The following is a 12480-nucleotide window of genomic DNA, read 5'->3' on the forward strand; positions in this document are numbered from 1 at the left end:
ATATAAGATGGGGGGAAACCTGGCTTGCCAGGTGTATGTGTAAAAAGGATCTCAGGGTCTTGGCTACTGTAGGAAGCAGAATACCAAATTAGATGGACCTCTGGTATCCTCCATCAGAATGCCCAGATTCCCACCATCAAAGTCCAGGCCAACTCCCCCCACCTTCAACTCATGTCAAATTTTGAATAAACACCTGTGCTTTCTTGCAGACATGTTTTTCTCCACCTCTGCACCTGCCCCTCAAGCCAGTATATTACAGAAGTGAACCTTATTCCCCTTATCATTATGAAAATCATAGTGATCTATCCTCATTCTTGCCAAAGCTCAAGAGACATTTAGGGAAACTGTCTAAACATCAGAATCAAGATTGGTGTGATGTTACTTACTGAGCCTTGGTAATGTGGCACACAGAACATCTCCTGTGTCAGAGATACATTAGTGAGAACTGGCAGAAGGGACATGGGAAATACCACGTGAAGTCCAATGGCTCTGAAGCCATAGCTGAACACCACCCATATTGGTGGTGCAGCTTTGGTCTTGCAAGACGTTCTGTCTTCTCCTGATTAGCTGGTTCAGGAGGTGAGAGGATCCACTCACAAGAAACGTGTAGGAAGCAGAGCCAGAATGAGATCCTTGCTGCTTCTGTTGCTACTTCTTCTGCTGATGCCCCATGGAGTCTTTGGAGACCTAAAGACAAAATGCCCCTTGAATCTGATCAGGGAAGAAAATGAAGCACACAATTATTACCGGCCAGGAGACTTCCTCATTAGTGGGATCATATCTCCAAAATATTTCTCTGAACAGCGTCCATACAACTTTTCCCAGCCTCCATTCGCCAGGTTTCATGTGTAAGTAATTATGTGCAGGTGGGTGTTATGCTTCTCAGCTTCCAGTGTTTCCTGTTTACCAAGGAAATAGCCTGGAAAGGGGCACCTGTAGCAATCCAGATATTGTTGGGGGATGATATCTCATTATCCTTGAACATTGGCCATGCTACAGAGGCAGATTTAGGGGAGCACATGACCAGTTTGGATGCCTCAACTGCTGGTCAGAATGGAGTGTGAGAGGTGGAGGGGCACAAAAAAATGGCATTGCATTGGGTGCCACTGAAATTTGAGACTCCATGGTTGTCCCCTGCATGCTGACTGGGGCAGATGGGAGTTGGAGTCAAAGAACAGCTGGTGTTCTAATATTCCCACCCATTTTACTTTCTGGTTCCCTTGGTCGTCCCTGGTGAAGTGATCTATCTGTGCTGTGCTACCGTGATGCCTTTTGAAGGATGTAATGCTAGAATGCAACTCAACCTTATCACAGATCAGAATGACACATTGACTTATAGCACTTGCAGGTGGGTGGTGGAGTGGCTGCTACAGGCAAGTAGCTGCCAGGATTTGAATGTGGGAGGTCTTCCTTCCTAGCCCAGAAGCTTATTTTAAAATCCTGCTTAGCTAAATAAAAGCTTTACGCCCCCCCCTCCTAACCCCCTTTCCTTTTGTATCATTAGATTGTAAGCGGGTGGACCAGGACAGGCAGAAGTATGAACGAGTCCTAAGTCCAACTGAGTGAATAGAGCTTTCTGCTAAGTATGTGGATTTGGGGTTGCAGCCTTATTCCCCTTCTAGAGTATGGACAAAGTTCTCTATCTTAACAAAGTGGAACTTACGAAACAGCCCTTTGAAACAACAAAGACTAAGAAATAAACTGCAGCCTTTGTGGAAACATGAAGACAATTATTTTGGGGTCAGCAATTATGAGATTCATATTGCCTAAATAGCCCCTTAGGTGTGACTTTTTTTTTTCTTCATTAAATGCTGATAAGCAGTTTGACGGTTTTTAATTGCTTCGATTTTTGCAGTCCATCATCTAGGTTCCACTGGCACATCTTGTCGTTCTTGTTCACCATCCAAGAGATAAACCACAATCCCCAATTCTTACCCAACATCACCCTGGGCTACAACCTCTATGAGAACTATTTTGATGCCAGGATCACTTCTGATGCCATGCTAGACCTGGTTGCAGGTGGCGGGAGCAACATTCCCAACTATAAGTGCAGGAAAAGGAATAACCTTCTGGCTGTTCTGGAGGGGGCCGACTCTACACTCTCAAAAGAGATTTCTGCCATGTCAGGCATCTACAAAATCCCACAGGTATGAAGGGAATGGTAAGAAAGAGCATCAAAAATTGAGAAAAGTATGGAAAAGTTCAGGGGTCTTTTCCCCCCAAAATCCAGCCTTCACCAACACGGTATCAACCAGATTTTGTGGACTACAACTCCAATTTGTCACAGCCAGCACAAATCTTGTTAAGATATTAATCATTTCAGGTTAATAAATATCTGGTCTTTATCCTGGAAGCAAAACGAAACTCTAATCTTTTTTTATTATTATTATTATATTTATTTTTTAAAAAAATTCAACAGTAAAAAACATACAAAGTAACATATAATTTTCCAATATCCACATTTCATTCTCCTCCTTGGACTTCCTCGCGACTCTCGTTCCTGCATTCCAAATTCTTAAATTTTACCAGCAAATTATTAACTTGTTTCAATTCTTATAATACAATTTTCCAATATTAAATCTCAAATTTTAAAAAATTGAAACCACAATTCTAAAGACTTAGTTTTAACATAATATTTATCCAAAATTTGTCTTTTCTTTTAATAGCATTTAGATTCTTATTCCTTTTAGCTAGTTTGTTGGTACCATGTTGTTCCTAATCTTACATCTTTCTTAACATTCATACAATTTGCAATGTTTTTGTAGATAGTCCTTAAATTTCTTCCAGTCCTCCTCCACCAGTTCTTCTCCCAGGTCTCGGATTCTGCCAGTCATTTCCGCCAGTTCCATATAGTCCATCAGTTGCATCTGCCATTCTTCCAGTGTGGGCAAATCTTGAGTTTTCCGGTATTTAGCAATGAGTATCCTTGCTGCTGTTGTAGCATACATAAAAAAGGTTCGGTCTTTCTTTTGCACCCTCTGGCCGACAATGCCCAGAAGAAAGGCCTCTGGTTTCTTAGGAAAGGTATACTTAAATATCTTTTTCAGCTCATTATATATCATTTCCCAGAAAGCCTTAACTCTAGGGCAGGTCCACCAGAGGTGAAAGAACGTTCCTTCAGTTTCTTTACATTTCCAACGTTTATTATCTGACAAATGGTATATCTTTGCAAGCTTGACTGGGGTCATGTACCACCTGTATATCATTTTCAACGAAACACTAATCTTTTCCTTTCCTTGCTAGATCAGTTATGGGTTGGTTCCTCAAGTTCTTGGTGATAAAACTCAGTTCCCTTTTCTGTACCAAATGGTCCCCAAAGAAGAAAGTCAATACTTGGGTATTATCAAGTTGCTCCTGCATTTCAGATGGACATGGATTGGCCTCTTAGCTCCAGAGAACGATGATGCAGAAAGATTTATCAGTGGCTTGACACATCTGATGATCAGCAATGGGATTTGCATTGCTCTGTCAAAAAGAATCCCAGAAAAGAATCCACATCTAATGTTCAGTTTGAATGAACCCTTTGCCCTATGGAGACAACTGGGTGTATTTGTTTACTATGAAAATACTCGCATGGGCTGGCTCCCAATCATGACACTACAAGCAGCACGTGGGGAACAAATGGGGCCAAAAGTCTGGATCACAATAGGTTTAAAGGACATCAGTGTGTTTTTATCTTATCCTCCTGATTTATTCCAGTACATTCATGGGTCTTTGTCCTTCATAATGAAGATGGGGAAAAGGACTAAGCGTGACTACTATAACCCATCTTCCTATATTCTTCATCACTTCTGGCAGAAAGCGTTTCATTGTTCATATTCAAAACATGTGCTGGCTGTGAAAGGTTGGAGAAGATGCACAGAGAACAAGAAACTGGAGGTGGTGCCTGAAGAGGAGCTGCAGAGAGCCCTGTCTCAAAACAGCTACATCACTTACTTCAGTGTCCAAGCTGTGGCACATGCCTTACATGCTGCATATTCAGCTAGATCAAAGTGGAAGTTGGTGGCTGGTGGAGGAGACAGGTTGGAACATCAAAGGCTACAGCCGTGGCAGGTATTTTCTCCCCCTTTCTGCAAACTGCAGTACATTGCCCCAAAATGTGACATCAAATTTACAAGTGAGACCCATTTCTGAGGCAAATCCAATTCGTGAGGCTCCTGGTAGAGGTAAAAAATAATAATTGCTCATTATGCTTGTATGGGAACTCTCTTCCCAGTGCAATGCTTCCTCCACCGTGCCCAAGTAAATTTATATTTATAATAATAATAATTTATTATTTATACCTCACCCATCTGGCTGGGCTTCCGCAGCCACACTGGGTGGCTTTCAACAAAATATTAAAATACAGTAATGCATCAAACATTAAACGCTTCCCTAAACAGGGCTGCCTTCAGATGTCTTCTAAAAGTCTGGTAGTTGTTGTTCTCTTTGACATCTGGTGGGAGAGCGTTCCACAGGGTGAGCGCCACTACCGAGAAGGTCCTCTGCCTGGTTCCCTGTAATTTGGCTTCTTGCAGTGAGGGAACCGCCAGAAGGCCCTTGGAGCTAGACCTCAAACATTTACATACAGACCTTAAACATTTATATACAGCTATTTGTCAAAAGAGCACAGGACATTTCTCGATACAGTAAAACAAGATAATAAAACACAGCTCAAATCAGTTTTTGGAACAAAACAACTACAGATAATATAATACAAAAATACAAAAAGATCTAAATGCTAAATGTGTTATATCAAGATCTAACCTTTCTTTTGTGTAATGAACTTATTGTGTAAAAAGATTTGTGATTTTATAAAAAATGTGGTCTAAAAATGTTTAAATAAATAGAATGCCTGAAAAAGGCGTATAGTTTAGTTGAGCTATCAGAGGCAGATTTGGGGCGATGTAACTGGTTCCCCTATGCTGGGCACACGCAGAATGGAAGGTGAGAAGTGAGGGGCACCAAATTTTGGGCTTCCACAGGGTGCTACTGAAATTGGGAAGACTGAACCCCTGGCCCCAGTTCATAATAGCTCAAAGTGAGCAATGCTGAGATAGTCAGTATAGTTTTATATTTCCTTAATGCTGCTGTATCCTTTCCATTTCAGCTCCACCTTTTTTTAAGAGAAATTCAATTTCTGAATACTTCAATGGGCAGGCTATATTTGGATGAGAATGGAGAGCTGCCAGGCAACTACAATATTGAGAACTGGATTATGTTTCCCAATAAGTCTCGTGTTAGAGGGAAAATTGGGAGCATAGAGAGGGGCGCCTCCCCTGACATAAAGTTTACCATTAACGCAAAAGCCATTGTCTGGCCCCAACAGTTTAACAAGGTATGAGACTCCTTATGTCACATGACAAATATTAAACTCCAATTAGTACTTAGTACTTTATATGGATGTCGATGTTGGGAAAGATGGAGGGCACAAGGAGAAGGGGACGACAGAGGACGAGATGGTTGGACAGTGTTCTCAAAGCTACTAGCATGAGTTTGACCAAACTGCGGGAGGCAGTGGAAGACAGGAGTGCCTGGCGTGCTCTGGTCCATGGGGTCACAAAGAGTCGGACACGACTAAACGACTAAACAACAACAACAACAACTTTATATGGAAGCAGGAGGGGACACGGGTGGCACTGTGGTCTAAACAACTGAGCCTAGGGCTTGCCGATCGGAAGGTCGGCAGTTCAAATCCCAGCGATGGGGTGAGCTCCCATTGCTCGGTCCCAGCTCCTGCCCACCTAGCAGTTTGAAAGCACGTCAAAGTGCAATTAGATAAATAGGTACCGCTCCAGCAGGAAGGTAAACGGTGTTTCCGTGCGCTGCTCTGGTTTCATCAGAAGCGGCTTAGTCATGCTGGCCACATGACCCGGAAAAACTGTCTGCGGACAAACGTAGGCTCCCTCGGCCAGTAAAGCAAGATGAACGCCGCAACCCCACAGTCGTTCGCGACTGGACTTAACTGTCAGGGTCTTTTCAGGGAAGTTTTTAATCTATGATATTTTACTGTATTTTGGGTTTCTATGGAAGCCGCCCAGAGTGGCTGGGGAAACCCAGCCAGATGGGCGGGGTACAAATAATAAATTATTATATTATTATTATTATTATTATTATTATTATTATTATTATTATTATTATACCTTTACCTTTTACTTTATATGGAACTTCAACTAAAATCCTTTCCACAAATATTCCATTGAATATTGTGCTGTGCTGGGAACTGCACTTAATAGTTTGTGATGCACCAGCATCTCTTAAGTTTATGTAGATAGCTTGTTTATACTTGTCTTTAAATACTTTATACTTTGAACTGAACTGTGTGGGCAAGGAATTTTCTTAACCGTGCACTCTGAAAAAGGCTGACAACTGGAGAGCAAGCATACTCTGATGTTCTGCTGGAATGTGCTGCTGGAGGTGCAGGTAATTTGCTGATCACACAGCCTTTTTTATGGTCCAGCTCTCACTTCCATACATCACTACTAGGAAAACCACAGCTTTAACTATATGGACCTTTATTGGCAAGGTGATTTCTCTGCTTTTTAAGACGCTGTCTAGGTTTGCCATCGCTTTTCTCCCAAGAAGCAGGCCTCTTTTAATTTCGTGGCTGCTGTCACCATCTGCAGTGATCATGGAGCCCAAAAAAGTAAAATCTCTCACTGCCTCCATTTCTTCCCCTTCTATTTGCCAGGAGGTGATGGGACCAGTGGCCATGATCTTCGTTTTTTTGATGTTGAGCTTCAGACCATATTTTGCGCTCTCTTCTTTCACCCTCATTAAAAGGTTCTTTAATTCCTCCTCACTTTCGGCCATCAAGGTTGTGTCATCTGCATATCTGAGGTTGTTGATATTTCTTCCGGCAATCTTAATTCCGGCTTGGGATTCATCCAGCCCAGCCTTTCGCATGATGAATTCTGCATATAAGTTAAATAAGCAGGGAGACAATATACAGCCTTGCCGTACTCCTTTCCCAATTTTGAACCAATCAGTTGTTCCATATCCAGTTCTAACTGGATAAACTGTTCCAGTTTATATTACTAGTAACAAAAGTCACAGTATTAATACAGTGGTAGAAGAGAAACGCCCTTTACCACAATGTAGTGACATTCCATGATAGTTTCATCTTCCCCTTCTAGCCCAGGACCCAGAACTCTTAGAAAAAATAATAATAATAATAATTCAGGAGACATTTTTTTAGTTAGCATCATCAGGTGATGGTATATTTAATTTCTGCTCTTTATCAGTATGTTTCATTGCAGCATTTTGTTTGGTGTATTATTCTGCCATTATTATATTGTTTTTGCCTATCCTGTCCATTGCCTTGAGCATAAGTTTCTTTAGAAATGATAGGTATAAATGTTGAAACAAGCAAGCAGACACACCAAAGTGTTAGAATCCCCGCTCCATGATTGCAGTCATGGGATTGTTGTCTTTCACATGACGTGGTATGTTTTGACTCCACAGAGTGGGAAGTGACAGAGACAGGGTGTTTGTGTTACTGTGTTCCGTGAAGTTTGTCCTTTCTTCTTTTTCTCTTTGCTGTCTGATGCTAGAGAGAGAGGGAGCCATGTTGTCATTCTCCATGTGTGTTTATATGTAAATAAAGTAGATTAGCCAAAATGCAGAGTTGCTGAGGTCTGTTACGCAACTGTGCAAACTCTGCGGATCCCTAAGTGTGCCAGTGTCGGTTGGCATCAGTCGCTGTGATGTTCGGGCTGAAGACAGCTTTTGAAGCTCCCGAACAATCGGCCAGGAGGGAGAGAACATGCCAGTCGGGCATGTGTCTCTGCCAGGGTCCTACTCGAGTGTAGGCCGAACTCCTGACACAAAGACGTTTCCCTTCCATGCTGTTTTGCATCAAAAGTGCTTCCCTGAAAAAAAGCACATGGGCTCCGTGAGATCCCCTTCAGTACTCCATAGGCACAGATGCTGCTAACACTTCACCCTTGATGAACCTTCTTTTCTGCATGGCCAGGCTGTGCCTCTCTCCAGGTGTACCAAAAGCTGTCTGCCGGGCTATACCAAGGTGGTTCAAGAAGGAATGCCCATTTGCTGCTATGCTTGTGCTCCATGTGCGCAAGGGATGATCTCCACTGTGGAAGGTGAGTGAATCGAAGGTTAGGAAATTCCTTAGGAGAATATAAATAGGGTGAAGAATCACTCGGAGAGACTTTCAGTGAAGATTCTAAAAACATTTCTGAGCATTTATGAAGAATTTTGCCTCCCCTTTCTTAATAAAGAATCTTTCCCCCCCAAAAAACTAATAGAATAGATTGTTTGGTTGTATATGATGCTGAAGACACTCTTTCCCCCCTTCAGATGCAGTCCATTGCATCAAATGCCCAGAAGATCAGCATCCAAACAAGGACCAAGATCAATGTGTCCCCAAGATTATCACCTTCCTGGCTTATAAAGACCAATTGGGGATCATCTTAACTTCTGTTACCGTATTCTTGTCTTTAACAACAGGCATTGTGTTAGGAATCCTCGTTAAATACAGGGAGACTCCCATAGTGAAAGCCAACAACCGAGACCTCTCCTATATCCTTCTCTTCTCCCTTCTACTTTCCTTTTTCTCCTCCTTCCTCTTTATTGGGAGGCCAAGGAAAGTGACCTGCCTTCTCCGACAAACAGCCTTCAGCATCATCTTCTCGGTTGCCGTCTCTTCTGTTTTGGCAAAAACCATCACTGTGGTTCTGGCCTTCCTGGCCACAAAGCCAGGGAACAGAGCAAGGAGATGGCTGGGGAGGAGTCTGGCCAACTCCATTGTCATTTGCTGTTCCAGTGTCCAAGTTGTTATCTGCATCATCTGGCTAGGTATCTCTCCCTCATTCCCAGGTTCTGACATGCACTCCCAGGCTGGAGAGATCATCCTTCTATGCAATGAAGGGTCTGTTGCCATGTTTTACACTGTCCTTGGCTACATGGGCTTCCTGGCTGCCACCTGCTTCACGGTGGCTTTCCTAGCCAGGAATCTGCCTGGGGCCTTCAATGAAGCCAAGCTGATCACTTTCAGCATGCTGGTCTTCTGTAGTGTTTGGGTGTCCTTTGTGCCCACCTACCTGAGCACCAAGGGGAAGTACATGGTGGCCGTGCAGGTCTTCTCTATGTTGGCCTCCAGTGCTGGGCTTCTGGGCTGCATCTTCCTTCCCAAATGCTACATTATCATACTCAGGCCTGACCTGAATACAAAGGAGCATCTGACGACAAAAAGTAAAGATAGCATCTAATTCTTAAAGTACAGTGGTACCTTGGTAGTCAAACTTAATCTGTTCTGGGAGTCCGTTCAAATTCCGGAACCGTTCCAAAATGAAGGTGAATGTTCCGATTGGCTGCAGGAGCTTCCTGCACTCAATCAGAAGCCGTGGAAGCCATGTCGGACATCTGGCTTCCAAAAAATGTTCACAAACCGGAACACTTACTTCCGGGTTTGTGGCGTTTGGGAACCGATTTGTCCGGGAGCCAAGCCATTTGAGAACCAAGGTATCACTGTATTCTGTTTTGACAGTTGATGATGAGCACAACACTAATGCTAGCTATGTAGTTGTCTGTAGAATATAGCTCCTTGAAATTCAATCTCTCTTTATTTTGCATAAATCATAAAATGATGAAAATGAATACAGAATGGCTCCAGCAGCCACACGCCCTTTAAGCTTAATTTTCAACGTGCACGGTTTCATCATTGCCTGATTCCCACTTGATTCCACTGGTGGAATGCTCTCTCCAACGTGACTTGCCTGGCTCCTTCGTTGCATATCTTTAGGCATCTGGCAATAGTAGAGGAGTTCAGGACCATGCAGAACTTGTCTGAGGCTCAGGGTGGCAGTCTTGTTAGAATAAGGGATGCGGGTGGTATTGTGGTCTTAACAACTGAGCCTCTTGGGCTTGCTGATTCTAAGGTCGGCGGTTCGAATCCGCTTGATGGTGGTGTCCCAGCTTCTGCCAACCTAGCAGTTTGAAAGCACACCAGTGCAAGTAGATAAGTGGGTACCGCTGCAGCGGAAAGGTAAACAGCATTTCCGTGCGCTCTGGCTTCCGTCACAGTGTTCCGTTGCACCAGAAGCAGTCTAGTCATGCTGGCAACGTGACCCAGAAAGCTGTTTGTGGACAAACACCGGCTCCCTCACCCTCAAAGCGAGATGAGTGCCACATGCCATAGTTGCCTTTGACTGGGCTTAACCGTCCAGGGGTCCTTTACCTTTTTTTTTTTTCATTGTTAAAATAAAGTTATAAACTCAAACAAAACTCAAGCAGTTGGTCCCTGGCAAGGCCGCTCTAGCCAGCTTAGATCTCTGAAGTCTGAGGCAAGTACAGTGGTGCCCCGCAAGACGAATGCCTCGCAAGACGGAAAACTCGCTAGACGAAAGAGTTTTCCATTTTGGAGGTGCTTCGCAAAAGGAATTTCCTATGGGCTTGCTTCACAAGACGAAAATGTCTTGCGAGTTCCTGCGGGGGTTTTTTCCTCCCCCCCCCTTTTTCTAAGCCGCTAAGCCGCTTATCTGCTTATCCGATAAGCTGATAAGCCGTTAAAAGCCACTAAAGGCCGCTAATAGTGCTAATAGCGCTAATCCGCTAAGCCGCTAACGGGCTTGCTTCACAAGACGAAAAAGCCGCTAGACGAAGAGACTCGCAGAACGGATTCTTTTCGTCTTGCGAGGCACCACTGTATCTCTGGCTGTCCACGATCACAATCCACTCAGAAAACAACATTTAGGTTTATTGGGGGTTTATTTAAACAATGAGATGACCACATAGAGAGGTCGCACTGTGGGAGTGGCCCAAATGGCTACAATAAATGTGATAATGTGTACCCCTGTAAATCCTTGAGTGTGCTTCTAATAGAAAAGTTATGGTAGCCTGTCACTGCTGATTTTGCAAGTTGCCGCCCCGCCCCAATTGGGGTAGAAATACAGCTAATATGTAAATCACAAAGATACAGCACAAACCTAGAACATAAGCTGCTACATGATGCAAATGGCGATACATAACACAGGTTCCCAACACGCACACAAAATGTATTCATGCAAGGTCATAGCAGAACATGGTGGGAATCAGAGCTTAGCCAGCAGAAACAGCAAATGCTTATGCATATGATTGGTCTAACAATTTAAATGAGGTAACGGTGTATATGATTGGTGGAAACTGGACTGCTTTGTTTGAAACTTTATAAATACCACTGGGCGCGGTTGCAACTTTTGCAGAGCCATCCTATTGCAACCTATTGCTTTGCAATAAACAATGTTGGAATTCATCCTCTTCAATCTCTTGTGTCTTTTTGGCTCGATACAAGAATTAAGGCATTTTTGCTTGCAACAACACAACCCGCCCAAAAGACAATTTATACATTCATCAGCCTCTTTAAAAGGTGTATCAGATACCAAACAGACTCTCCAAGTGTCCCTATTTCCCACTGACAGTCCCGGATTTACAGAAGCAGTCCGGTTTCTGATTTGATCCAGGAATGTCCCGCTTTTCCTTAGGACATCCCTATGTTGGAGGATCTGGAGTTATATGACCCCTGAGCCAAGGAGATAAGAAACTATACAACCTTTAGAAAACATCTGTATAGAGAAGTTTTTTATGTTTAATGCTTAATTGTGTTTTTATATGTGTTGGAAGCTGCACATAGTAGCCGAGGAAATCCAGTCTGATGGGTGGTTGGGGTATGTATGTATGTATGTATGTATGTATGTATGTATGTATGTAAAGGTAAAGGGGCCCCTGACCTTTAGGTCCAGTCGTGACCGACTCTGGGGTTGCGGTGCTCATCTCGCTTTATGGCCGAGGGAGCCGGCGTACAGCTTCCGGGTCATGTGGCCAGCATGACTAAGCCGCCTCTGGAGAACCAGAGCAGCACATGGAAATGCCATTTACCTTCCCACCGGAGCGGTACCTATTTATCTACTTGCACTCTGACGTGCTTTCGAACTACTAGGTTGGCAGGAGCAGGGACCAAGCAACGGGAGTTCACCCTGTCGCGGGGATTCAAACCGCCGACCTTCTGATCGGAAAGTCCTAGGCTCTGTGGTTTAACCCACAGCGCCACCCGCGTCCCTATGTATGTATGTATGTATGTCTGTATGTATGTATAAATATCATCATTGTTATTATTTAATAGGGCATCTCTATTTACATCAGAGAAATGTTGGAGGGTTTATGTGTGTAGGTTGCATGTATTCTGTAGCAATCAGGTTCTCAAACAATATCGTTATCAGTCAGGGCACAAGGATGTGCAGAAGACAGTCTCTCTTTAGCACAGGGGATATTTTATGCATCAAACTTTACAGGCAAGAAATTGTCTCCCTTTCCTGTTGATTCTCATGTTTAGCTGGTTGGTCTCACAGGCAACACTTGTACAATTCCCTGAAGCTATTCCAAGAACACGAATGATGACATGGAGGAGAATGATTGCATTGCAGTCCCTGTAGGACTTGAGACACAGGTGCAGAAGTAGAAGAAACCTTGTTTACAGGACTTCACAGAAGTGGCTGTCTGGCCTTA

The 12480-nt window shown here is 43.5% G+C and overlaps 1 protein-coding gene and 2 long non-coding RNA genes across 3 annotated transcripts in view; 2 read left to right on the plus strand and 1 right to left on the minus strand.

Annotated features, from left to right (window-relative positions):
• The window catches only part of LOC309365509, a 153326-nt gene that overhangs the window by 130335 nt on the left and 10511 nt on the right, over nt 1-12480 (minus strand). The window lies entirely within an intron of this gene.
• The window catches only part of LOC309365504, a 28908-nt gene that overhangs the window by 15522 nt on the left and 906 nt on the right, over nt 1-12480 (plus strand). The gene's annotated exons all lie outside the window — the stretch shown is intronic.
• LOC309361414 (vomeronasal type-2 receptor 26-like) lies at nt 1293-9209 on the plus strand (the record flags this gene model as incomplete). The annotated part of the gene is made up of 6 exons (XM_081896345.1): nt 1293-1348; nt 1856-2147; nt 3799-4053; nt 5090-5317; nt 7955-8081; nt 8299-9209. The coding sequence occupies 6 exons, from the start codon at nt 1293-1295 to the stop codon at nt 9207-9209; spliced, it is 1869 nt and encodes a 622-aa protein (XP_081752471.1).

This window comes from Podarcis melisellensis (assembly GCF_964234715.1).
Source record: "Podarcis melisellensis genome assembly, chromosome: 2".
NCBI classification, from domain to species: domain Eukaryota; kingdom Metazoa; phylum Chordata; class Lepidosauria; order Squamata; family Lacertidae; genus Podarcis; species Podarcis melisellensis.